We start from the raw sequence: 27,894 nt of genomic DNA, 5'->3' as shown, positions 1-27,894 counted from the left end.
TTCATTGCTTATGGCATCTACTGCAAAGCTAACCAGAACTAACCCCTCGGTCTGTGATCAACGACCAACTTCAGAAAAAGATCAACAGAATTACTTTCAGAAATAACATTCAGTGCACTGCATGGACTGCTCACTGCACAATTTAGCGTTGCCTTTTTTTTTTTTTTCTTTCATTCAGGCTTCAAAAGGCAATGGCTCTTTCAAAGTTAACAAATATGGAATTCTTCTGGGCATAAATGGATCTGGACTACGACCTTGGGCAACACAGTCTCTCATAATTACTTTTTCTTCAGACACTTTCAAGAAGCAGAAAACCCAAATGATATTTCTATTGGTGCATTTTTTTCAAACAGCACTCTTATCTCCCCACTTCCTGAACCCAGCTGCTATCACACTGGTGGGCATATGTCATCTTTACTGGAAACCTGCCCAGCCTGGATGATTATTATTTTAGCAGGGAGGTATCCAGCTTATCTCAGGTGTGGGGAGAGGTGTGTTCACAGTCATTCCTGTCTCCTTACTCGCATGTTTGAAAACAAAAAGAGAGTACAAGCACAGCTGAGTCTGACAATCCAGATAAGAGATTTTATTTATATTTATTTTTCCAAGGTCAGAATCTGGGAGTTAAGAAAAATTAAGCACATCAACTTGCATTCATCAGGAAAAAAACTCCAGAGTTATCAAAATCTCTCTTACAGCCCTGTCTGAATGAAAAGTAGGCAGTAGCCATCTACAGCAAAAATATCAAGCACAGCTTGCAGAGAAATTCAGAGGCAATGCAAACAGCATCAACAGCATCCAGAAGGATGAAAAGTCATTTCTCAGAGTAGTACAGCTCACATCCATCTCCATTTTCTCCATCCCCGACCCCACCTTCTCTAGTAAGGCACACTGGTCATTGTACAGGCATTTTGCCAGAATGCCCTTTATATCTGGGACAACCACATGGTGCTCAGCCTACAATAACTGTTTTAGTATCGAGAGCCACTACTGTTAGCTTGCCTTCTAACTGATATGAAATCACTTTGCTTCTTCTATTCCTAAAATAAAAAAACCCAAGCAGAAAACAAAGACTTTAAATATTGCTAGTCTGCAGTATTACTATGAAAAACAAACCAAACAAAACACTTTAAAGTAAAATGCTTTCACTGCATTTGTTTCCAGAGAACCTTGAAAGTAACTGACTTCTCCACATATGGATCTATTTAAGGTTTGCTACTCTGTATTATCAAACAAATCGCTGCTTTGTTTTGATGATGTCCCTTTCAGTTCAGGAACTTGTTTCTTTTTTTAAAAAAAACTAAGTTGTGGTGTGCTTGCTCTGGTATAACTAAGTACACCACCTGGAATTCTGGCCTATAAAAAAAAAAAGGAAGAAGCAAACTACACTCAAAATACACAGCAGCCAGGTTGCTACTGCAACTCTTCATACTACTCCAGTTATCCATCACTCTGTGGAAGAAGGGGAAGGTGGAGATAGGCACTACCTGGCTGTATAAAACTTGTATGGGTACATATGAAATTTCTACTCCAGACAATAAACACTTTTTCAGCCATGGATTGTGCTTCAAATTGTTTATCATGCGAAGACCACCCTCCCACATTAATGTTTAATCATGATTGTAGAATTTTAGGTTCTATAGTATTTCTACCTTTTGCATAAGAACATATATCACTTGAGCAATGCTTAATGTGCAGTAGGCTGTGCTGTGTAACTTAGATCACTTAGATTTGCTTCTATGTGATATAGATTAAGAGTATTCGGTGCAAGTTGATTTTAGTCTCTCAAGACCTCTCTTTGCATTAGCTTTATAGAAATCAAACCAAAACTCATTATTTCCCTTCCACACCCAAAGCTCTGAACAGAAAACCAGGTATTTGTATAAGGATGTTGGTTCTTTGGGCCCTCAGGGTGTCTGTAGAGGGAGATGCTGCTAAATCTGTAATGGCCAACTACAGCATCTGCCATTGATATTAATGAAGCAGATACAGATATGCCCTAGGTTTCTATGAACAAGTTAGGACAGGCACTGATGCACAATGACAACACCAAGCTCTGTGTCAGCTAACCATCCCTGCGCCACTTCACTCATCCCTCGGATCCTCCAGCCTGGATGAAGTCTTTGATGTTAGGATAACAGGGAGAAAGACAGACAGAAGCTAAAGTATTAGCAAACCCCTTAGTCAGAAAAGGTTTATTTGGGGACGAACCTTCCCAGTCTGCCACAATAGCAGCCTTCACAGCAAGAACCACCATCAGCTGAACATCTTTCCTATTGCATAGCTACTGATCTATTGAAACACTTTCCACACTCTAAAATCCACTCTGGTTAAAGCATTTACAGCATAAATGCTTTACTGAAATTGCAAATAGCAAACAAAAATAGCTTTATGCTTGTTATCTTCCCTTACAGAAAAGAGAGCACCCATGTTTCCATTTGTCCAATGAAATCTGACCAGCTGATGCTCTACTGATTCACCCTATCCCATTTTGGTGATTTTCCATGTCTAGGCTTCAGAGTGAAGTGATAACCTTAGTTCAAACCTAAACCACCTCACTGCAACTTCTTGAGCTCAACAAACTGAGCCAGCACTGACTGAACCCTTGGCTTTCTGCAGCACCTGTACTGCTAAGCCAGGCACAGGGTAGCCTGAGTGCTGGGCACAGCAACCTTTGCTCAAGCTATTTTAAACAAGCTCCCAAAAGGCAGGCTGGCTCTGCACTGAATGAGAGCCTTCATCTTCTTACTGATTTCCAGCCCTGCCACTGAAGCTACATGAAGGGTTTCTGGCAAGGGAGGAAGTCACCTCCAAGACAATTCTTTGTGAATCCCTGAGGCTGGCCTTCAGCTTTGTCGTCTGTTCTCTGACTTTGCTGGCTACCTTCCCAGCTCCTGCACCCTTCTGCATGCTTCAGAGAGGAACTACTCAAGTTTATAGCAGCATTAACTCATCAGCTGGAAACCTGCCAGGCTGCTTACATTTTCACTACAATCATCTGAGCTCTGATTCCAGAGGGTGCTTTGAGACAGGATCCATGGTCACGGACAGCACTACACAACTGCTTTCTGATGTGCTTGATCCATTTGGGGTGCTGGGAAAGATGCATTAGTGCTTGCACAGCTACTGCAAACTGCCTCTGTGTAAGGACAAAAATGCCCCTTGCTTTTGTTTAGCTCAGCATTGGAGATGCTCATGTGCCTGTGGAACAAACAGAGAGAACCCAAACACGGCGTATGAAGTATCAAAAATCAAGGTCTACTGCAGATCTACTGTGCTATTTGTTTCTCCCAAAGGTGACGCGTTTCTGGAGAACTGAGGACATGTGCCTCGTTTATTTCTAATTAGCAGAAGGTCACAACTTTGTGCAATTAAAGTAGGATTAGGTAACAATTGGGGGGGGGCAGAAGGACAGAGTAGAATAATAAATCAGCAGAAAAAAAAAATCACAGGACATTTGCTTTTTTTGACTAACAACAGCACAAAATCTGTGCACTTCTAGTGACTTTTAAAATAATTGTTGCTGCTGCTTGGAATCACAGAACCTGTATATCTTCCAGGATGATTATACTAAAACCCTGACTAAATTACAGTTTTTAAATGAAGCAAAAATCGCTTCCCCACAAGCTTTCTTTTAGCATTATAATTTAAATCCAGTATAAATGCTACTTTGGGCAAACTGGTCTTTAAGAGGTCACTTAGTCCATTTCCTGCTTGAAGTAGAAACAACTGTATCTACAATGCTCCTGTCAGTCCTTTGTTTCTTGAAGACCTCTGGCAATGCAGACCCACCACCTTTTGCATGCTGTCTTTATGTCCAGGTACTCCTACATTGATATTAGGTCTTCATTATGGTAATTGAAGTTGCTTTTCATAACTACCAACTCTGGACTAGCAACACTTCCTTTATTTCCTTTGCAGCAACTTCCTTCTATATCTGAAGATCTTTTCCTTTTTTTCCTTCTTCCTTCAAAGCACACAATCCTCAAAGTGGCTACACCTGTTGTGAAGAACTGCTCCTCATCCAGTCTTTTTTTTCCCCACGGATTTGTGCAGCTGATTATGCCTACTAAAGCAGTTCTCATTATTAAATTACACAATATTTTTAAGGTCACTTGCTACATTTGCCCCCATCACTTAGCATTCTAGTCCTGTACTCCAATGTGCCACAACCCTTTCATCCCCACTGTTAACTCCAAATGCAGTATTTATATGCTCTAGGCCAGTATCCTCATCAATAAGGAAAACATCAGTTACTAGGGACTGTCAGATGGTCCTCTACAGATTCTTCCAACCTGAAAGTGACTCACTGCTAACTACAGGTCACTTTGCTATTTAATAAAAAAAAAATCTTATCCTTCCATTGTTCCTGAAGGTGATGCTTACAATGGTAGTTTAATAATTGTCAACTAAACTTGTATCTGAGTTCCTAAAAGTCTGGCCAGTCTGTTTTACTGTAAGTGCTATAAAATTAACAACTGCTCCAGCCACAGTGCTGAACTACGTAACACTATAGTGCACTCTCTGCAGAGGGAAAATTAATCCACATTAATGCAAGCAGGCTAGGACTCATTTTTCACCAGCAGTTACTGGCTTAAAGTAAGGCATCAATATAAAGAACAGCACAGTTCCTGGATAGCTTAATGGTACACATGCCCCTGTCTGAGATGGCAGCTGGATATTCCTCCTCCTGCCTACCCAGCCCTGAACTCAGAAAATATGCTCAAGGTATTTTCCATGATCTGCGTATTACCTGTCTCCAAATGTTCCACATCTATGCAAACCTGAGTTACACCAGCTCCAGGAAACTCCTCCACTCATCAGTTTTATAGGAATTGGGTAATTTTACATAAAGGGTTTGATGCTGTTTAGCTGATCCTCTTGTATTTGCACTTTGTTACATCGAATTTGAAGTCGGTGTCCCAAGTCTATAATAGTAAAGAAACTGATACACAGAGACAAGCCAGTCTGAGGGGGAAGCATTCAGTGCTAGGACCTTGCCACACATACTATTGATCACAAACTAAGTATGACAGGGTGGCAGGGGTGAGAAATGCAGTTTGAGCATAAAAAGAAGGGAAAAAAAAACATATACATGGCATATTTTAGTCAGTTTTATCACAGAGCCTGAAGGGCCTTTGTACCAATATAAAAATCCAAAAAGCAAATTTGTCCTTAACTCTAAGACCCATTACTTGGCATTTTTCACAAATTTTTTGCACAGTACCTAAAGAATTGTTTAAAAAACTGGTCAAGCTTTTCTATTGTTTCCAGATAAAACTTATGACATAATGGACATCAGTTCTTTAACACCAATAGCTGAATGAAAATGTGTCTGAATTATTTCTCTAACTTTGAAGTAGACAGACAAACATTAATTTTATTTTTATTTTCATTCTGACAGTATTGAAAACTAGCGAAGTGTCTACATAATCTTTGGACTAACACACAGATTACAGAGCAGTTAGGACAGCACTGCAGACACTGCTCACACAAGAGTCAAACCTGCAAATCTGCAGGCATGAAAACTTACTCCCATGAGTAGATATGTTGATTTGTGTTGCATAACCCTCTCTTAATTATGCCACTGAGAATACTTGCATGAGAAATTCACTATGTGGGGGCTGATAAAAAAACCTTAGTTTATAGCTTGCAGGAGGTCAATACTAGCAGAGGGGGAAAAAACTGTCATCTGGTCTCAACTGAAAAAAAAGTAATTTAAATACTCTCACAATTCAAAACGTTCACAAGTTACACAATCCTTCACTAGTGCATTTTTTAAATGAAAGTATATGAATAACAGTGCAGTCTGGCTCTACTTAACATTTAAATATTTCACTGGAATGCCTTTCTAAATTTGCATTATCCCTCTTTCTTAAGCATTTTCACTCACCAGCAAATAAGGCAAAAGCCACTCTGTAACATAAAGGTTGCTTCTACAACTGGACAGAAGTCTACTACCAGACTTCTGATTGCTGGGCTAAATTACACCACTCTTTCCTACTCTGACCTGGACTATAGCCTTCTGGTTAGAAAAAAGGAAGAAAGGAGAAGGGAAGAAAATGCTTAGGAGAAATAATTCTAGATAAATTAGATATGGGCAATACTAACAAGTAAAACTTCAATATTCATTTGAGAGTTACTTCAAGCATGTTTGTAGAGGAGCCATGAACCCTCTTCATAGTATTTTTTCTAACTGTAAACTTCTGCATAGGGAAGGAAGTATTAGAAATAATCTTGTGGGTTGTATTTTCGAAACCACTCTGTAAACTTCAGCTTTCTTTTAATGTAGAATGTATTTATTGCACTTAGTGGTGACAAAGTGCTGGGCAGGGAGAGACAATAAAAAGCATAATGTGTCACAAGATACATTATCAAGTAGAGTTTGGGTGATTTTTTAGGATTTTGCTCATTCAGCTTCAGCACAAGCATTTGGGGACATTCTTAAACATAAATATCTCTTACACATCTTGATCAACTGCTCTTTCTATAGAGAACAATTTAGTGCTCACAACTGGGCTTTCACTGCAGAGGTGTAAGACAGAAAAATTGACAATTTTTTTTTTCTCACTGGGATTCAGTATTTAATACTATGAAAACATTTGCCCAACAAGAAATTAACAGAATAAACACAAAACTGGGGGACTCAGACCAATCTGAAAAGTCAACAGCTTGAGTGGAAGAAAAAAATGTACATGTGAAGATGGGCACACACTTTTGCTACTGTATAAAGGCCTGCTATTTGACTGCATATATTCTTTCTCCTCCTGATTTCATAAAGGCAACAGAATGCCTGGCTTTGACACACGGGAGATGGAAACTTACTACATCTGAAAGACAAAAGAATGGATTGGCTTATTCATATCCTGGTGTGTGTGGCAAAAAGCTTTGTGTGAACAATGCCTTCTGTGAGAGGAGAGAGGAAAAACCCAGCAGAGTTCATTTGAATCACCTATTTAAACCATTTAAGCAAACTTGGATGGTTTTTTTCCTTTTTTTTTTTCCCCTCCCTGCGGAGCATTACAGAGTAATCACATGAATCTGCTTCACTTTCTGACTGGAGTAGTCATGTCCGTGGCAGAACCGGAGCAAACCACAGCTGTGCAGTAACATCTTCAACAGGCACAACTGTTTGCAGAGTAAACATTTGCTTACAGCCTTACTGCAGACAGAGCATGTTAACAAAAGGAATGCTTCTACAAGCTTAGCTGCAGCACCTTCCTCACAACATGAAGCTGCATTAGCTCAAATCCAGCGCTACCTCTGCACGTGGATGAGCCTGCACCACCAGCACAATTTTTCATTGCTCCTCATTGTTTCAGGCAGCTCAACTGAAAGAGCTTAAATTGCTGGTCTGAGGAATAGCTTCACAACATTGCTTTAAACACATACTGCAGTGCTCCCACACTGATGGAATAACAAGCACAGTCCAACAGTCACAAACATCTGGATGCATGGGTCCATAACCAAAGCAGTAATAGCGCTCGCCTGCCAGGGTTTTGCAAGCATTCTTCTTTGTGTCAAACTCCAGATCTCGGCCTTGGCAACACTGCAGGATGGAATTAGCCCAAGATGTGGCAGTAATGAAACGGACAAATGCAGCTCTTAGGAAGCAGAAAAATCCTGTATTAAAACAAACTCCTTACACATCTTCCTTCCATTTGTTCTTAGTCCACATACTTTGGAGTTATTTTAAAATACATAATTTCAAAATTAATTACTCATAAAATATCAACCTATTTGCAAGTCTAGGAGAGGCTACAAACAGCAAAATCATCAACTGCCACTTTTTGTAATACTGCTCAAATCACATTAGTATGTATTAGCATACAAGGCCTGAAAATAAATAGGAATCAATATTGTAATCCCTATTAAGGAAAATCTTTCCAATAGTCCTATAAGGTCAGGCACTCACTGGCTAGAGGATGAGACAGAGCAGGGAGCCTTCGGGGTGATCCAAGCAGCTCTCCCTTAGCAGTAAGTCCCATTTCCCAGCAGCTACAAAGAAAGCAAGTTGTTTCTCTGACCAGTGCTCCAAGGCATGTGTTTTGCCTGGCCTTTCCACTTTACGTCTTTTTTTTATCCACTTGCTTTCAAATATCTGATTAGTAAAGAGAAGATATTAAAGCCAATTTACAGCACAGGATATAAAAGACATTCGCCTGCTTGCCTGGGAAAGATGCACTATTTCAACTCACCACTTTTTAAACCACATGAATTAAGCTCCAAGTGGATACACTGAATTTGGTGTTTGCATTCATTTCCTGCAAAGTTTACACTAAAGTGGATTTGTTGTAATATGGGCTGTAAACTATAAACTAAGCTGACATGAGTGTTATTAAATAGAACTTCAAAAACATTTCCACAAAGAAGAACAATATTTAATTTAGGAATGGAAAGGAGGAAGAATGAGCAAAGAAAACTGGGAATACACATTTTTGCTATTGCAGATCAGCAGGGCAGCCAGGAACAGCTAAAGGAAGCTGCTATAAATCACAGTACCCCTGGGAACAGCCCCACTTGTGCCAGCCCTAAAATCCAGGAAATACAATGAGAGCTGGAGACGCAGTGCCCTGCTCCACCTGAGCTGCAGCCTCCAAGCTGGGCAGGTCTCAACAGCAGCCTCAGACAAAACCTCAACTACAGAGCAGTGACTTCAGATCTAAACAGTTTTATGCTATGAGCTGAAAATAGTTATTCCAGATATGTCAAACTTATTTAAGAGCATCTCTGCAGCCCAGATTTACCATGCACTACGTGCGAAATCTTTGCAGCATTTACCTGCGAGTCTGTAACAGTGGGGCTTGGCACACTTCCACACCTTGAAGTATGTATAAGTGCTTGGCCATGGCTTGAAACTGAGCTGCCTAGGAGTAATAGGGCCAAGATCTTTTTAGCTTTGCTTTATGCTATTAAAAGCACAAAAGAAATTAAATACAGTACACTGCATCAAGTAGCACAGCTTTGAGTTAAGATTGAAAAAGGAAGAAAAAATGGAATCAGATACCTGTCCTCAGTTTACCTATGTGTCCTAGTGTTATGGTCTATGTTGGACAGTAATTGATTTGTTTCAGGCTTTTCTGTTGAACGGGAGAAAACATGAGTGGAAAGCAACACTTAGTTTTTCTCCAAGATTTGTAGTGGTTTAGGACTGAACTTAATTTTATTGCTTTTGATGCTTTATCTTTCTTGAAAATCACACCAAAATCACAGGAATTTAGTACTACTGCATGTCAAGGAGAAAGCTATCAGCATGAAGATATTAAGTTTTATAGTTGGTACCCCCGAGATGCAGCTCATATTCACTGCTCACAAACATGACAGCATGATACATGACAACATGATTTTTTCAACAGTTCATTGTCCAATTAACAGAATCAGAAATCAATCCTTTCTGTTGAGACAGGCAAGCGAAAAACTACTGTTTAGTCAGTTTTACTGTGCCTGTCATTCTGCTATCCCAGTGCCTAAAATAGAAGTCAGTGTGCAGCCCAGCCCTGCTCAGCATACCCAGGAACACGCTTTCTTGGGGCTCTGGCATTTTATAAAGCAGATGTTACAGCAATAGATGTGACTGCAGGAAAAACAACTGCTGGTGAAATCTACACCTCTTTTGCATGAGAATCACAGTGCAGCCAGTCGGTGTCATTTTAAAGTAGATAAATCAACCTCGAGTCACTCCTATGAGGTGACTCTGGGCAGTTGCATTGGCAGGTGAGAAGGGGCCGCAGATATCAGTGTTTAGCATGGTATGAGAGAGCTTAACATATTTGTACTTTAGTATTTGTATTGTATCCTGTTAAAGTAACATTTAACATTTCATATGTGCCATTACTGCATTTTTAAAATTGCTAATTTTTCATTACTTATGTAAGTGAGTAAGCAGGACTATCAGCATCCAGTTGTATTCTTGTGAAGCTTGCAATATGCAGACTGCAAACGATAAGATAGTGCTCTAGAACACGAAAAGAAACAACTGTGCATGAAAAACTGCTTTTGGGAGAACTTAGACACCAGGTTTTTATTTTTAAAGCACTTGCACACTTTTAAATGTTTAGGGTTTTTTTTTATAAATTCTTTTTCTTTCACAAGAAATGCAGTAAGTAGCACTCTGCTGCTTGTTACATGATGAGCAGTGCAGAGGTCTCATCAGCCTTTTGTTTGTCTGTACCCTAATCTGTGCTACTACACCTTGTAAGAAAGTAAAAGTGTCAACTGTTTCTGCACATAACACACAGCTGCATTTACTTCTTGATACCAGAACGGCTCCTTCTAACAAGTCAGTTTCAATGAAACAGTAAATACTTTGGGCACTGAAACTCTGCTCAAACTGTTTATCATGAAAACCCAGATTTCCTGTTACAGAAGCTTGTTGTAGATTTTTCTGGTTTTATTTTGCAAAAGGTAAAAAAGCACTTATTATAAAGTTGTTACTGAGTAAATCCACTAAATTCTTCTTAAAAATACCTATGGGAACAGAAGCATTGACTTTCTCACTGGCAAAAAAACCCTTTTTTTTCTATTCCCTGTAGGAAAGAAACTTGAATAATTTTAGACACACTGCGGGGTTTTCATCATTCTCAACATCATCCCTGTGCATCTGGCTGTACCGGCTCACAAGCAAAATGCTCTGCAATACTCTTGTGCTAATATGAGAGGAATAAGCTTTGCCAGGGAGCCAAGTATCAGACAGTGCTGCAGACTGTGAAAGCTTCTCTTTCTAAAAGCTGTAACTTGCTGTACCCGAAACTGCTACAATTATCTTTTTGGCAACTGTAAGCAAACCATCAGGGTTCTATTTCATTTAAATACTTTCTTTTCTGCCATGCCCCTTTGATGGTCCAAATATAAAGTGCAGGACCAACACAGAACTAGAGCCCAATATTTAAAGTTATCTAAAGCAGTTATTTAAAACCAAACCAAACCCATCTTCCCACAAAAAAAAAAACAACAAAACAAAACAAAAAACCAAACGAATAAAAAAAACCAACAAAAAACTCAAACCAAAACAAAACAAAACCAAACCACAAAAAATACAAACACCAAACCCTAAACAAACAGAGCCACTGACCCTACATGCAAATACATCAGACTGCCACAGGCAATCTACAGCACAGTCCTCAGGACAAGATGCCTTCACCACAAATTCAATAAAACTCTGCTCTGGTTTAGCCCCTGCACTCATAGATTAGTGAGACAGAGGAACAGCTCATATTTTATCAAATTCACAAAACACCCCATCAACCCACTCAAAAGCCAAACAATTCCAACACACAATCAGAAAGCATCTCCAGCAAATTTTTAAAAATATGTACATGGCTCACTGTTACATGAGTTATTAAGATACCTTCCAGACAGAAATCCTATGGAGATGCCTCAAATGAAAGCAACATTATTTAAAGCTAGCTTTACTGCAAATCTGAACACCGGATGCTCACAGCTAATAAGAATTGTTATGCACCCTTTAAACAAAAGTAAAACATGCCAAAAGATTTAAAGAAATCAAACTGTGCTACTATCTAACTTTCCTACAGATCAAGTGCTTCAATTCCAAACCATCACTTTAAAACTAAATCACTCAGTCTCCTGTGCTTAAAATTTCATTTTTCTAAAACCAAACAGAAGTGCCTACCAAGCTGAGAACTTCCTTAAGAATATTCTTTATCAAGAGATTACAACTTTGTCCAACAGACACATGAATTTAGAGGCAATAATTCAGTTTATCAGTTAAACAACATACTAAGAGAAAGCATATAAAAATCACATACAGTTCTTTACTTCAGAATGAAAAGATCACTCCAGAAACTCAGCACTCAAAAAGCCAGTTCAAACTACATGCAGACATTAAGTTGAAAGATTCAGCATATTTTGACATTCATATAATTAATGTTTCACAAAGGCAGTGACCAGCTATGAACAACAAACTGAACAGATTTCACTGTGTACATCAATCACTAATGACTACACCTCCAACATGCAGACAAAATACCAAACTTCAGTTTCAAACATTTTGTATGCTTATTCAATTCACAGTATGCAATTTCTGTCTAACAGTCACCCGTAGTAAACGCTAAGTTTGCCTTTTGTTAACCTGAGTACGTTAATTTCCTACCACCGACCACAATTTAAGAAGCCATTACATACCTGCAGTTAGGAGGAGGATCAAGGGTTATTTCAGCTAGCTCCTTCTGGATTCTGTTGGTGAAATGAGAACAGACACAAAGCATTTGAGATAGTCTATAGAATAAATCAGGGAATTACACTGCCCTCTACCACCATGCAGTTAAATGCAAGATTGGCTTTGCCTTCAGTAATGCTAACATGGCTGCTTCCTCTTTGTTCTCAGAGGCATAACCCAAATCCCACAGCTGAGAAACTTTGCAGCTTTTTTCCTGCTCCATGCTGTATGTAAACAGAACACTTACAGCTGAGCTGGGTAGAAATTTCCCACAACTATTCAGAAAAGTAACTCTTTTTCACATCCGAGCACTTTTTACCAGGGAGATTTTCTTTTCAAGCTAATATGCAAATGAGGCGGGGGTGGGGGGGGAGCGCCTGCACAGGCAGATGTGACAATGACTTTAAACCAGAGCTACAGGACCTGTGACTGAGGCTCGAGTGAACCGTGCTGGCAGCAGACACAGTCTTTTCACAATATTTTACCTATTACTTTGCGGTGTGTTTAAAAAGTGTTTTTGCAGATCTGCCAGGCTGTCTCTGTTATGGAATAATCTCTCTGGATCAACTTTGCTTCTCTCCATACCTTCTGCTGCCTTGCCTCCTGCAACCTTATACAGTAGCTGTATTTATGTGATAAAAAATGATACAATAACTTGAAATAATCTGTGCATAACTTTACTCTATTACAAACATTCACAAGGAGTTAAGATTTGAAAAATGAGTACAGAAAACTTCCTGTCAATTTAAGTTTATTTAAGTACGTAAGAGGTGCAATTTCAAAATACACATGGTTAACTCCTCTTAAAAAATTAAGACTTCTCATAAGAGCAATACTGTGAATTTCATGCAAATAGCAGGCCTTAAAAGGTGAGCTAACAGAAACTGCTCTGGATGTCCTTGCATTAACATCACTTGCATTAACATTAAATAAGTTCAGTAAGCCTACTGAATTATGTGAGATGCATGGAATTACACTTGCAACAATTAAATGAAATAAAGACAATATGGGAAAATTCAATGTCAAAACCCTGTATCTTAGGCTTGTCAAATAAAAGACAAGTAACAACAAATTACAAGTGCTGCACAGTAGTTGCAAAACTTTTTTCTCTTTAGCCAGTCCTATTTCAAAGGGTTTCTTTAACAAGCTCAAAAGTCATCAAAGGCATGCAGCCATTCTCTGCAACAATTTTAACATATTTCAAAAAGAATTTACTAAGTTTAAGTCCAATACAAAATTACTAAAGTGCTCATAAAAGTCAGAACTACAATAGTTACGCTGAATAAGCAAAATTTGAAGCTAACTACAGCTATTTTTCAACTTTTCTTGCTACTGGATACTTGTAAATGTTTTCAAAGAAAAGCAACTCCAAGGAAAGGACTGGAAAGTTATGTTTCATCTCCAAAGACAGCCGGAATTAAAGAATTTAAAGTTTGAGTATTTCACACAGCTGATCTTTGAGAAAATTACCAGAGTAATTCCTGAGAGCCCAGCTGCCAATAAACTTATATGCAAATGAAAGTGCAACCAATATAACTAAACGAGGTTTCTGAAGATTCTTATATTTAAAGGCAGAGGCTACCTGTAGAATGTCACAGGTTTAAATCCACAGCTCCTAAGGGAGAAAACTCACCTAAGTTTCTCCCAGGAGAATGGCAGAATGAACCCATTCCTTCAAGGTGTGTAAGGCTCTCCTGTGCATCATCATGAAAAGCTCTCATAAGGCCCAGAGAAGCCACTGGGGTTTTATGACTTCTTTAATTAGACAGCATTGCCTGTCATCAGTCTACCAACCATAATAAAATATTCCAGGAGGACTCCACCCTATACCAATCAGGCATGGAAACCTAACTCAGAAAAAAGCACCAAAGATCTCTCACACATTTTTGAAAATACAAAATGTACCTAGGTGCCCCCCTCCCAGTCACCCTGTAAGTCACCAAGTTCTGCACCAACTCTTCAAAAGACATAGCACTATTCTGTTTAACTGCTACCCCAACAAGACTTAGATTAATTAAAACACTGCTTAGCAGGCTCCTGTCAACTACCAAAGCTGATAGTACATTCCCTTCCACACAGCTTTACAAGAAGAATGCCTCTGCCCTGACAAGCGCAGTGCAAGTACTGTGACTCCAACTATGTGCAAAAATACTGCAGGACGTTTCACGCCCTCCTTTACCTTTTTGCACTAGTAGATAGTTTAGCAGTAGTTTTGCTGGATAGTTTGGTGTTCTTCTTCTGCTGAGTGGCAGAGGGCTTTCGTTCTTCTTGCTCTTCAGGTTCAGGTGCAGGCGGATCCCTCTGATCGGCATCTGAACTACCACTGCTGGTACTTGGACTTTCATCGTCTGACCTCTGCCTATCACTGGACATCGTGGGGAACTTTTTGGGGAAAGAAAAGAGACAGAATTAATACACAAGGAAGGACTCTCTCTTGTCATTCCCCAAGTTCCGCTGACCTCTGCCTACCATTGGACATCATGCAGAACTTTTTTTGGGAAGAAAAGAGGCAGAGTTCATACAACAGGCAGGACTCTCTCTTGGTATTCCCCAAGTCCCAGAAAACTTTGAATAGGTGACAAGTCAGTTTCAGTGAGAAATTAATCAAAATATACTTCTTTGTCTCATACACAAGGGCTGGAGTTTGACAGCTACAAAGCAATATTTACACTTCTGAAAATACAGATATTTCCAATTTTTAAACCCACTCACATTTTTTTTCATACTTTAAACAATATGCCAATTGTCGACTTTGTTTAAGGCATGAGACAGATTTAGCAGAGTACTTAGGCAATGAGCATTAATAACTTATGACACACTGTAAATAACAGACCTCACTGAAAATGTTTTTTAAAAAGTCACTAATAACCCGTAAATATTTACACTGGGACAGAGCATTTTATTGGGTCCAGATCCCCCACTCTTCCCCTCTCTCCGAGAAAATACACTGCCAGTTACACTTGGGTTGATTTCAGATGGAAATGTACACTTGCTCTGAGCATTTAAAGGGCTGGCACGCGGGGGAACGAGGTCTGGTTTTTTATCGGTGGTAGGGCTTTTTTTGGTAAGGGGAAAAGCCCCGCGACGCATTTAAAGCCACTGGGGTAGCAGCAGCCCCGGTTATTTACATGGCCAGCAGCGAGAACTGCATTTGGCCACCACAGAGCTGCCGGAGGGGGAAGAAGCATAATTCAAACTGCACCTTCTGCACGGCTCTCCCCGCAGCTCCGCCAGGCAGACCGACATTTTTCCGCCGATCGGGAAGGCGGGGGGGCGGGGGGGAGAAGGAGGGGGCTGCCCCGGCGGCCGGGGGGGCCCGAGGAGGAGCGGCGGGAGCTGCGGCAGGGCTGGATCCGGGCGGCCGCCCGGCCGCGCTTTGTGGGGAGCGCCAGCCCGCCTCGGCTCGCCTCGGCTCGGCGGGCGGCGGCGGCTCGCCCGGCCCCGCTCCGCACCGTGCGTGTGCACCAAGTGAGGCGTGAACTCGGGCCGGCCCCGCGTCCCCGGCCGCCGCCAGGCAGCGAGCGCCGAAAACAAGAACAAAGCTCCTCTACCAGCCCCCCCGCCTCCTCCCCGCCTCCCCCCACCGCGCTCGCCCAGCCGCCGCGGCGGCCGCCTCGCCCGCCGCTCCCTTACCTTCGCCGGCGTCCTGTCCCGATGCTGGGTCGGAGGGGCGGGATGGCGGGGGGCCGGGCCGGGCCCGCGGCGCCCGAGGAGGGGACGGAGGCGGCCGGGGGGCTCTACGGCGGCGGCGGCGGCTCTGTGGCCGGGCAGTGTGGAACATTGAGAGCCGGAGCAGGGGGGGACGGGGGGAGGCGCGGTGCGGCCCCGCGGCCGGCGGGTGGCGCTGGCGGGCCCCGCTCTGCGGCGCGGGCTCCCGCGGCGGGCCGGGAGGCCGGGGCGGGGGGCGGCGGGCGCGCGCGGCGGAGCGGAGGCGGGGAGGGGGCCCGGCCGCCCCCCGGGCTCTCCCCGCCCCGCCCGGGCTCCCCCGCCCGCCCGCGGCCGCCGGCGGAGCTCCCGGCGAGCGGGGGAGGGGAGAGGGGGCGCTCGCTCCCGTCTGCCGGCCGCCGGGGTGCGCGCAGGCGCGCTCCCGCCGCGGCCGGGGGCGCGCGTGCTCCGGGCCGGGCAAGGACAAAGCGGCGGCCCGGGAGCGGGGGGGGGATCGCCCCTCGATGGCCGCTCCGCCCGGCCGGGCGCCTCCCGCAGCCCTCAGCTGACCCGGTCCCGGGGGCTCCAGCCTCCGGCCCGCCGCGGGACTCGCCGGGCCGGTGCCCGGCAGAACGGCGATGCCCGGGGGTCGTGCGGTGTCCACGGCCCTCGGCCTCGCACCTCGCACGCCTCGGCTCGTGCCGCGCGCCCCGCGTCAGGCCAGGGACACGCGGGAATGGGACCCTCGACCCCAACACCCCCAACGCCTGCCTTCGGCTCTTGGAGCTGGAAAAACACCGGCCACCCTGCAGCCTCCCCACTCTGAATAGAAGTATTCACCATCACAACCAGGGCTGCTCTGCGAGCAACCAGCGCGCCAAATCACAAATGTTTTAAAGAGGAAAGGGGATAATTGACAACAATTGTGGTGTCACAGAAAGGTGCTATGGTACGGAGATGCAGCTTATTTTCTGGCCCGTCCCAAATGCACGGTGCCGGTGTGCGCTGAACAGCTTCTCACACTATCTGTCCATAGCAATCCACCAATTTAGGGAATGTAAATACTCCAGTTTTAGAGCCTGATCACGCTGGCGTTAAATTCCAGTTTCTTTAGAAAGATCTTATCTATCTGGGAAAAGTAGATGAGGTTGAGCTGGTGGATTACTGGCTTCTGCAGAGAAGAAATTAACAATTACTATAAATATTTGTGAAATGTACATGAAATCTCAAGGCTAACAGTTGCTGTCCAGCACAAGGGCTTTTGCCTAGATAGCTTTCATCATCAACAGCCTAATGACTTAAAACTGCTGTGTTTTCTTAGCTTGTGCAAGATCAAGGGCTCAAAGAGCATGTACCATGCTCTAGAGGGAATGAAGAATTGGTGCGTCAAGGAGTACCCTTCACTGGCGTTAGCTGAAGTTAGCTCATGCTGAAGATTTGGCAGGAAAGTTGAATAATACGATGTAGGGGAATACTGGAGGTTTGTTTCTTAAAGTAGGCTATAGAGAATTCCCAGCTCACCACTACAGGCAATTTGCCCCTGAGGTATGCTGTATAAAATTCCTAGCATAAACAGTATCTGGCATGATGAGCAATCTGGGCATAATTAGTAAAAGGAAAGCAAGGCAGTATCAAAAATCTATCAGTCAGCACTGAGAGCCTTTGCCCCTCCCCTCTTCCCATTCTGTTGATGATGCTCAAGATGAAGCTTGCTGGAACTTTGAAAGTCAGGATTAAGTCTTTAAAATTATTTCAGGTGAAAATTTGCAGTCATCCCAAAAAAAAGTAGTAGAAAAGTGTACATCTACAGAATGAAAGTAAGTAGATTGGCCAAGAGTTGCACACCACATCAGCTACATGTGTGGCTTTTGTGGCTTTCAGGATACAAAGTGAAAATTAAGAAAGCCCGTTTAATGGAGACTAATAGAAAAATTATTCTAGATTTTATTTTTTTTCCCAGCATTTTTTACTATTTTAAAATGAATTTACTACAGCAATGTGTGGACATAACAGATATTTATTTGATTGAATATTCATTAATTTGACGTCAGGTGTCAAAGGATGACACTTTGTTCTTATGAGGTTGTATTTTCCTTGGGCTCATTTGTTATTCACAGAAAGAAAATGTTTTCTTTCTGTGTTATCATCCACATAAAGAGGACTGCACTGAAAGGTGCAGTTTGAAGGAGAGGGAAAAATGCCAATTTTAGTAGTTATTGTTACAAATCTACACCTCTGTGATTTTTCATATCCCTCATAATTTGCCTTCAGTGTAATTTTAACTGATGTACAGAGTCATGAATGTGTTTTCTCTGTCAGTTTATTGTGTGCTCAAATTGTGGAAGTGCAGCTGGCATTGCAGAGCCTTCCCAAGGAACTCCTGGGCACTCAGGCTGAGGCCTACATTTTTTTCCCAGTTGCCTTTCTTGTTTGTGTTTTGTTACTTTTGTTTTCTTTGGGTTATTTTTTTAGAAGCCCTGTTTGCAAAGGTGGTAGATTGGTAGCTGGTTTTTTCAAAAGCCCAGTATCTTTTTGGGTCTGTCTTCCTCCCTGTTCTGTCAGAGCACAGATATGAAGTTTCTGTTAGCACACAGAGGTTGAACAGTTGCCTTGGACTGCACAGACTTCTGAATATATTTTTCTAGATTTAGGAGTTCACAGCTGGGTCTCCTCCATCTGACATGAAGTTCTTAGATAGCAAACAATGGGACCAAAACTAGGTGAAAAGCATTTGGATCTCCTGACCCAAATAATTTTAAGGGCGTACAGGTGGTAAAATAAAGCCAGCATACATTTTTCATGATTAAGAGCAGTTCAACTCAGTTCAACAGTTTACAGTTGTGTACTTCATCTTTTTTATTAAAAAGTCATAGTTTCCTGACAGTAAATTCATCATCTAGAAATGCATCTCTCTGTCCTAAGTGTATTCCCATTCCAGGTTGTGTTAAAGCCCCTGCTGGACCCCTACTACAGCACCCTACTGCAGTGCTACAGATAGATGTGGACAGGCTGGAGAACCAGGAAATGAACAATTTATTTTTTTTTTAAGTGGATGGGGTAAGATTTAGATTGTGTTTTTGTTTGTAGGTAATGTCACAGTAGAAACTAGTGCTCTTTGTAAGGTAGCTCTTTTTCAAATATTCAGTGTGTCTTGTCCCAAGACAATTGACAGTTTTAACAGAGAGTTCTAGGAAAGCAGACAATGCAAAAATCTTGGGCCAAGAAGGCATGTAGTGACTTACAGAAAGGAGTACAGGAAGCCTGCAGTAGCTGCAGCTCATCCTGTTGTGCCTTCACCATAACTCTGATTATTCTTACATTGTGATGCTGTGGATTCTTTGGGGTTTATGAAGGAAAAATAAGCCCCTAAAGAACAACGTCCCTACTTCATTTGTGTTCTCAAGAATTTACAAAAACAGTGGAGGTAAGTTTTTGAGAAATAAAGTCAATGTGGCAGTGGACAGGAACCAGCCATTAGAAAGCCACATCCTGGTCCCTTTGTCAGCTGGTATTCAGCCCATCTGTTAGTTTTGTGTTGCCACCATACAAAGTTTGGCATGGGAATATGGTGGAGGAAGGATTGGAAGAGGGCTGGGCGGAAGAGATGAAGGCAAGAGCCAGAACACTGCTGTGCTTCAATTGTTCTTGTTTGAAGGATGACTTTCTGGAGGCTGCTGTAGCTCAGCAATAATCCTGAGACTGCTCTAATGCAGCCTGTCATGAGGCCTGGAAGTTGGGATTCTTACAGGACTTTTCAGGATATCTTTCCTTCTCTGAATCCTTGCATGATTGAATAAATCAGGAAGAGAATTTTGCCAACTTCTTTTAACACAGGAGTTAGCTGTTTAGCTGGGATTTTTTTATTACATTGAATACTGCTAAATCCATAGAATGTATCTAAATCCATAGAAAAATACTTAGCATGCACTAAAGCACCACATATATTAATTAATCTTCATCATAATCCTAAGAAGTAAACCATAAGTCCTACTGTTCAGCATATGCTGTATTTGACAGTTGTATATTACACACTGGAAGGCTAAATGGTCAGTTGGCTACTGGTTTTTAATGGGCAGACTAGCATTAGGTACTTAAAAACATAACAGATAAATGCATGGTTTCAGAGCACAGAGTAACGTGGATATGTTTGTATTAGGGTGTTCCCATGGAGTTCTTGTGTTCTGTTTTGTAAATTCTTTCCTTGTATGTGGATTATTGATGCAAGTTAGAAACACAGTGGCCCCTTTGTAGTTCCTGTAGTCATTCATATGAATTCAGTGCAGTGCATGTCAAATGAATATCAGTGCTTTAAAAAAATCCATCCTTTACTTTTTGTTGAAAGCAGCTTGAATTTACCAGCATTTAATTGCTGTAGTTTTCATTTTACTTGGAAAGCTTTAGGAAAAACAAGAAAATTAGAGAAAATTTGGGTGGAGTTGTTCTTGGCTACTGGACAAAAGTAATTTGACTTTCGTAAGGATATTTCCCTCAATAGCTAAGCATTATTTCATCTGTAAGCAAGAGGATTTTTTCCTCTTTTACAAATTTTAATTGTAAATTTCTCCTTGATGTGTAGATATGTGTAGTTATAGTTGTGTTAATGCATGTAATTTTTAGTGCAGTGTCTTGAATATTTACTACAGTAGAGTAAAATGTAAATACAGACTCTACCTGTACCAAAGTGTGAGATCAATAGGTCTATAAGTAACATCATAAATTCCATAACATTATTTTGTGGTATATATTCAGCAGTATAGTGTGTAAATCATAAGCTAGGGAGAGCACAGCTCTACAGATACAACTCTGGCAGACCAGCATTTCTGGGCAACTTTCGGTATGAAATCTGCCCCTTTTCTGCTCACAGGTGTAGTAAAATTGTGTTGTCATTCTTGGTGTCTGATAATCTGCTATGAAAGCTGTAATAGTGAATAATGTTGAAGGCCTAGTGAAAATTACATTTCCCTGTTACAAATAGAGACATTCCACTCCTAAACTATCTCAGATTGAATTATGTGTAAGTCTACACATAATAAGTATATGTCTTAGTGCTATCTATATACTGCTTAGATTTTAAACCTTTGGCTCTGTAAAAGCTCTGGCTCCAAAAGACCAAAGTAAAAGCAGAATGTGAATATGCTGGTAGTATTGGAGCTGATGTCCTCATTCATGCCAGCCAAGGAAAGGCAAGATAATTATAAAGTCAAATTCATCTGACCAAGTTGAGGTCAGAAAGAAACATACACATGAGGCAGACACTATTCATAAGCTGATGGATGTTTTTATAGAAAAGTAATAATTAAAAAGTACATGACTAAGTTGGCCCATCCTGAGAGTGTTATTAAGAAAAAGGATCCTGGACAGCTCCTTACTGCCTCAGTCTGACTAACCTATTTATTTCCCCAGAGTTAGGTGAGTAAAAGTTTTCCTTCATAGCCTTTAGGGCTGGTTACAGTTGCACAAATAGCTTTATCTGGCTTCTCAGCATTTTTTCACTTCAGTCCCCATCAGGATCTTCAAATTCTGACATCCTGTTGAGGAAGGAACCTATCATCATTTAAAGAAAATCTTACAAATTTCCTGAGAGCCATCACACCTTCTAGTGATAATTCACAGTGCTTTACATTTGCCTGCCTGGAAAGCCAGGGACAATTCTGAAAGCACCCTAATTATAGGGTAAGGCCTCTACGTATTTCCCATTATCATGTCTGCACTGTGTAAAAACCAGCTTGATTGATGCTGTTTTGCAATAAAGAAAAGCAATACCTTTTTTAGTTTATGAAGATCAGGATTAGCAAAGAATCCTGTGGATTACCTTTGTGGCATCTTGCTTTTTGACTAGGGTCAAAAAATGGTCTGCATTTTTTCTCCCTTCACGTACAGGAGCCCTGATCTCCCACAAAGGGGCAGGAAAGTCAAGTCAGATCCCTATCATGATAAATCTCTCCTGCAAATAACTGGGCAGGGCTGGTCTTCCACAGCCCTGACTCAAGCATGCTGGACAGTCTCTGCAATAGCAGAAGACTTCTTTCGTGCCCTGGTCAGTGGGACTTGTTCCCATAGTGGGGACTTGTGTCCAGCATTTCCAGTAGCAGTGGGAGAACAGATCTCCAGCCACGGTGGTGGTGAGGGCTGAGAGGGGAGTGCAGCCTCAGCTAAAGTGTTCCCACATATTTGACCTGCTACCTCCTGTGCTGGAGCAGTCGCATACAAGCAGAGAGCCTGAGTGGTGAGGTCGCAAATAATTGCAGCTAAAGCCATCTAAGATGGAATGTCAGGCCCTGGAAATATACTGGCAAATATGCTGGAAATATACTGGCAAAAGTCAAAATCAAGAAAGGCTCAGATCCTGTTTGTCATTCAGCATGTTGAAATGTTTCTCTGAAGTATTTGAGTGGTGAAGTTGTGCAAATGTAGAATTGAGCTGCTTTAATGTTACAGTCATTTCTATCACCCCGTCTGTGTGATGTCAAGATGTGGCTATCTTCAAGTAGCTCATTTAGTATCACCATCCAGAAATCTTTGCACAGGAGTTATGATTAGCAGGTGTGAGACCAATCTGATTTTAGTCTTGTCCCATGGTTTCAACAACAAACTCTTATATGAGCTTTTGTTCCTTTTTGTAATGAGGATTTCTATTTTATCATTTAGACCAGCACCCTTTTTCTGCATGAGAACTGAACCAGTTGCTCTCTGGAGTCCTTCCCTGCTGCTCATCTGGGTGGCAGCTGATAGATGAGTGTGTCCCTCCTGGCCAGCCACTGTTCTGTTTCTCCTGCGCTCCCAGCAGAGAATGAGAGACCAAGAATGTTCTCTGTGCCCCTGTGGAGCACAGATGCACTGCCCAATGAAGGTATTTCTCAATTTTTATTTTTTTTTTTTGGTCGTAAATAGCCATTTTGTCATTTCCCTACCTCTATTCACATGTTTGTCAGCAGACCAACTGCCGTGTGTTTTCCAGTGCAGTAATCCGAACTGCTTCTGGAGCCTTCCTTCACAATGCAGTGTGATACTGCAGTTTGTGCTTTTACTTACAATGTTTAATAAATATGTAAATTAACCTACTCTATTTCTTCAAGTAGGAGACTTGTATGACTGCACTTGTGTATCACAGAATATGCTATTCATGAAGATGGTACAATGGGGCAGGAACTTGAGGTGGAAGTTTAATATATAATTAGCACAATGAAAGTGTCAGTTAAAGCCTAAATGTAAAGTATTTTAATGTCTCCATCTGGAGTTAAGCTGAAATGATGCTCCTGTGTTCTGTGCAACATTGGTGAGAAAGTGTAGGAAATGCAAACTTAATTCATGTCAGCTTTGCTTGGATCAGACTACCTATGCTATTGCCTATTCATACTGAAATTTCTAACAGTTTTCATTTACTATCATTTGTTATGTTTTCACTAATATTTAACATGAATATTAACATACTGTGGTTTTACGAGTGCTTTTGGGTTAAATAAAAATAGAGAGTACTGTGCTATGACAGAACAAATAAGAACATGGTGATAACTTCAAAACAGCAGAAAAAAATATGCCAGTGAAGCTGCTTCCACTCATCTAACATCAAAAGATGACTTTACTTTGTAATGTATCCATGATCTTGAAAGCCACCAAAAAATCTCTCAGGGGTGTTCTTATTCCTAAGTTACCTTACATTGTTTTAATTAATCAGCTAAATGGAGATCATTATTCCTGAGGTCTCCTTATTTTTGTCTCTCTTTCCGCCATGTGTGAGAATGAACTTCTGGCCTTTGCTGTCAGGCTGATCATGATTTTAAATAGTAATGTTCTTCTTAGTAGACTGTATTAATCCTACTGGTGGAAATTTTAAGACATAACATCTTGGTCAATCAAATTAATCTAATTTAGTGTTGGACTGGAACACAGGTTAAAGTTAAGTGTTTAAATGCCACCATATAAGCAGATGGCCAGGCTGTTTTGAGAAAAGCTAGTAACTCACATCAATGCTTTACATATTATATCTCCTAATATCCAATATATAGTTAGCTGGTGCATTGCTGTGGTACTTTATTTTCTCGGTATCAAATCAAAGACCAAGGAGATATAGAACCAAAATGGTTCAGTTAATCAGAAGCATCAGCATATCCATTTAATAATTTGGCAATGTGGATTTAAAGTCTCCAGAAAAAATAGATTTTTTCTATTTGCTTATCTTTCTCAGTCTTCACATTGAAGTATTACAGTGCTAATATAGCCTTGGCTTGAAACACTTGTTTGATAGCTCTTTCAATGAAGAAATCCTGAAACAAACAAAACTATTTAAATTTTTCATTGGTTTCTTGTAGTGAAGTCAGTCTTTACATTCACAAATTTATCTTTCACAACCTTCTACACAACAAGTAAACACGTAAATGGAAAAAGAGTTTTAAAAGTGCAACACAACTACTTTGCTTTGTTTCTTAGCAGTTGCTATGCTATTGATGGGGTCATTCTGAACTATCAAAAGGCATAGTTCATACAAGCAATATCCAGCAGAATAGGAAGTGCTTTTGTGCCTGAGGCTCATGGCTGGCAAGTGATAATCTCTGTCTCTGCCCCCTGTAAAAAAAACAAAAATGAGAAATCAGTGGGAGAACTTGCAGTGAAAGTGAAAGGATTGTACTGTAGGGAGACCTGAGCATACTTAGCAGAATAGGTCAGCCTTCTTTGCTGGGCAGTAACGATGCAGCAGTCACAGGACTTTAATATATTTCAAAGAAGTGGACAGATTTCTGGGAAAAGGCACTCCCTAGAAATGTACAAAATGCCTACTTCAGATTTGGGGTGATGCCTGTCCACCTTTGCTACAGAATGCTTCAGCACCTGGCAAAGGAGCTGAGATTGCCAGGATCATATCTCAAGAAGCAAACTTGTATTTTGTTCAGAAGTGTGCTCAAGTTAGAAACATTTCCTCATACAACAGAGCTTCCAACTAAAAAATAAATAGCTCTTTTCTGCCAAGCATTAGAAAGGGGAGATTTCTATTCTGTCTTTGTGTGTACCTGCTCACTAATACTTACCCTGCTGCCTGGAATCTAAGAGGTTTGCTTCTCTCTGTAGACTGGCCCTCCACAGAATTTGGGTCAGTTTCAGAATATCATTATTCAATTTAAAAGCTTTGTTTTCTAGTCACTACCTGGAACAGCTTATTTTCAGACAATGTTCCCTCCTGCCATCTACTTTACATTGTGAGCAGTGTTTCTCCTAAATTCAAGGGTAAGTCTCATGACAGAAGAAGACTTCTGAGGCCCTTGCAGAAACAGAGAGGAATGATCACAACATTCAAAGGCTTCAGTGTGAAGTATAACATGTTCCTTTAGCTCTGCTAGCCCCACAATGTACTCAGCTTAAAGCATCAATGAAGAAAATAGAAAAGCAGAAAAGGTCAGAATGGAGAGTCAGAAGAGGAAATAAGTCAGGTAAACCCTGTCTGGGGAAAGGAAAGAGCAAATTTAGAATTGTGGCCTGTTGTAATATTGGTTATTAATTTGTGAGAGAAGATCATATACTGTGGGAAAGGGCAGCAGAGATTGACAGATGAGATAGATAGCATTGCTGCAGTGTGACCTCAGAGTCACAGAACCGTTCTGTGTCTGAGTTCCCTCATCTGTAAAGTGAGAATAGTTCCTATTTATGTTTCAGGGTCCTTGGAACCATTAATCAGTGCATATTGTTAAGGCTTATTGAGACCACCAGTTGGAAATACAGAATAACATCTGTGTCTTCTGGGCTGTCTTTTGCATGGCTATGTAATCTAGCCAAAGTAATTTAAAAAACAGGTACAGAATTTTAAAATTCAGAGTTTGTTGGGAAATGATCAGTTTTAAAATTAGGAGGAGAAAGAGTTGTTGTGAAACACATATAATTTTAAGGCAGGGGGGCACTACTTATGCCCTCCCTTCCCATTTCCATGAAGCACAATCAAGCATCAGGTTTGACTGCCCAGGGTCCTTGTGGGACTGTTCTCTGACATTTTCTTTTGAAGGAAAGAGTTAATTTCTTTTCAAGAGCTGAAAATGAGATACCAACCTTACCTCTTCTCTCTGTATCATGTACTTTTCCTGCCACCAAAAGAGACAACTGTTCAATAGTTGCTGTTATAGGGCAGGTCAAACTATGGCATTTTTTCTGGAAAAAGGTACAATAGAGAAATGGAGAGATCTCAGTTCTGTAGGGGTAGGTGATGCAAATAGAGCTGCAGCCCTTGTGCTCCTCTCTGGGTGTCTGCCTTTCTACAGTCATGCAGGGTGGGACTTGCACCAGTGGTGTGGTTGTGAAGAGTGTGGTGGGAGTGGGCAGTTATGGAGAGCATTGCTTTTACATCATGTCTGCACTACCCACCACAATGCTCTTAATAGTTACGAGAGTGCAAGAGCTGATGAGATGTTCTGGCCCTCATCAAACAAATGTCAGGAATGAGTTAAAATAATTCAGTTGCATTTTTAGGTTTTAAATTAGCATTAATTTCACAATAAATTACTAAATAAAACCAAGACCTTTCATCCTCAGATCAGGTTAATTGCAATCTTTACAATTATTCATATTTTTATAACATTTCCAAACTAGTTATAGTGCCAGTGACTATTTACATTTACTGATTATTAGTTACTCATCAGCTGTCACAGAGCTCCACAACTTCTCTCACCATGACCTCTTTCCCAAGGCAATCCTGGAGCATGAGCCTTCTTTAACTGAAGATTATTTTTTAGCATTGTTCAAATATCTATTCTGAACAGCTTCTCATTCTTACAGTTTCAGTATGCAACATCATTTCTTTTTGCCCTCTCTGCTCCATCTTTGAGAATATCAATGACATCCAGAGCCTCTGATAACTGCCATCTCTTATGTCATGGGAAATATAAAGATTTTTTCCTTTTGTAGGTTTCATTGCTTGCATCATTCCTCTGTGCTCCCCCAATTGCTATTCTCCACAGGAGAGTTCCTCAGACTGTTTGTTACAGTCCCCAATAATCTTCCAGTGGATCACAGGAGCTGTGAATTTTTAGACTCGCATCTTGAAGAAGCAATGAACTACTTTGACTTCCTGTCAGTCTACATCTGCAGTTGTTATATAAAGCTAGTTTTCACTTCCTTGCCTTGGAAGTGCTGAGCAGATGCTGTTTCCTCAGAGAAGTGGAAGGACTAAGTGGATAACATCTCCTCTGAGATGCCCTCTTTTTCCTCACATAATTTGCGTGAAGATGAATGAATGTTCTTGCAAATCATTTGAGATGATATCCTCCAAAGGGTCTAGTTGTTAAATAGTGTCAATCTTTACTCCCCAAAAAGCTAGTTTGTAATCTCCATATTCTCATCCATATATATTTATTTCTTTTTCTCTTCTCTGATTTTTTTTCATCTTTCTTATTTGTGTTTGTTTGCTTTCATATTCTTAATTTCTCATGTGTCAGATTGGCCACCCACATCACTGCCTCATTTGACCTTTCATTTTAGCTCTTTCTGTTTAAGTGCCTGCTTGTCCAGCCTTTTCACCTCTCACCATAATAAACCAACTGCTCCTTGTAAGATCTTCTGTCATCTGGTTTTACGACTGGTGTCTTGAGGAAAAAAAAAGTCTGTGATTATACTGTACCAATGCATTTTAATCCTTAGGCAAAACTTGGAAGAGGAGTAAAGGATTTAAAGCATCTTTAAGTTTTATCAAAGAAGATGGCCACAGAGAAAAAAAAATAATTTATTTTTTATTCATCTGAAAAGAAAGAATGCAGTTTGATCTCATTTTTCCTAGACAGTAGAAAATCCCTACAGAGAGCTGAGGACTCAATGTATTAGGTATTACAGAGATTATAGTCTTATCTGTGTTTCACTCCTCTGTGGACTCTTCATAAAGAATTTGATTTTTGGGTTTTTTCCATAGTGCAGCCTTGAAATTTTTTTGGGTAATACTCCTGTAGGTATTCTTTGGTGTCCAATAAAAAGTGAATTTATGGTATATCATTAATACTATTGAGTATCAAAACCAGTCAGCCATAATGTGCAACTCTAATAGAAAGAAGACTTAATGGACTCTGATATTCATAGAATTGCTGAGGAATTGTTTCTTAATC

The 27,894-nt window shown here is 41.0% G+C and overlaps 1 protein-coding gene across 2 annotated transcripts in view; it reads right to left on the bottom strand.

Moving 5' to 3' along the window:
* Nucleotides 1–16,002, bottom strand: part of UBE2E3 (ubiquitin conjugating enzyme E2 E3) — a 55,605-nt gene extending 39,603 nt beyond the window's left edge. The window contains exons 1-3 of one of the 2 annotated variants that reach the window (XM_031505399.2): nt 15,812–16,002; nt 14,358–14,560; nt 12,145–12,195 (exon numbers count right to left, since the gene is read on the bottom strand). In XM_031505399.2, coding sequence (XP_031361259.1) covers nt 12,145–12,195; nt 14,358–14,551 — 245 coding nt within the window. In that variant the 5' untranslated portion in view covers nt 14,552–14,560; nt 15,812–16,002. Of the gene's footprint in view, nt 1–12,144; nt 12,196–14,357; nt 14,561–15,380; nt 15,433–15,811 lie in introns of those variants that run through there. The other variant, XM_031505400.2, reaches the window with a different exon arrangement.
* Nucleotides 16,003–27,894: the final 11,892 nt, after the last annotated feature.

This window comes from Lonchura striata, chromosome 8, assembly GCF_046129695.1.
Source record: "Lonchura striata isolate bLonStr1 chromosome 8, bLonStr1.mat, whole genome shotgun sequence".
NCBI classification, from domain to species: domain Eukaryota; kingdom Metazoa; phylum Chordata; class Aves; order Passeriformes; family Estrildidae; genus Lonchura; species Lonchura striata.
The sequence above is the reverse complement of the archived record's forward strand: the minus strand, read 5'-3'. Positions and strand labels throughout refer to the sequence as shown.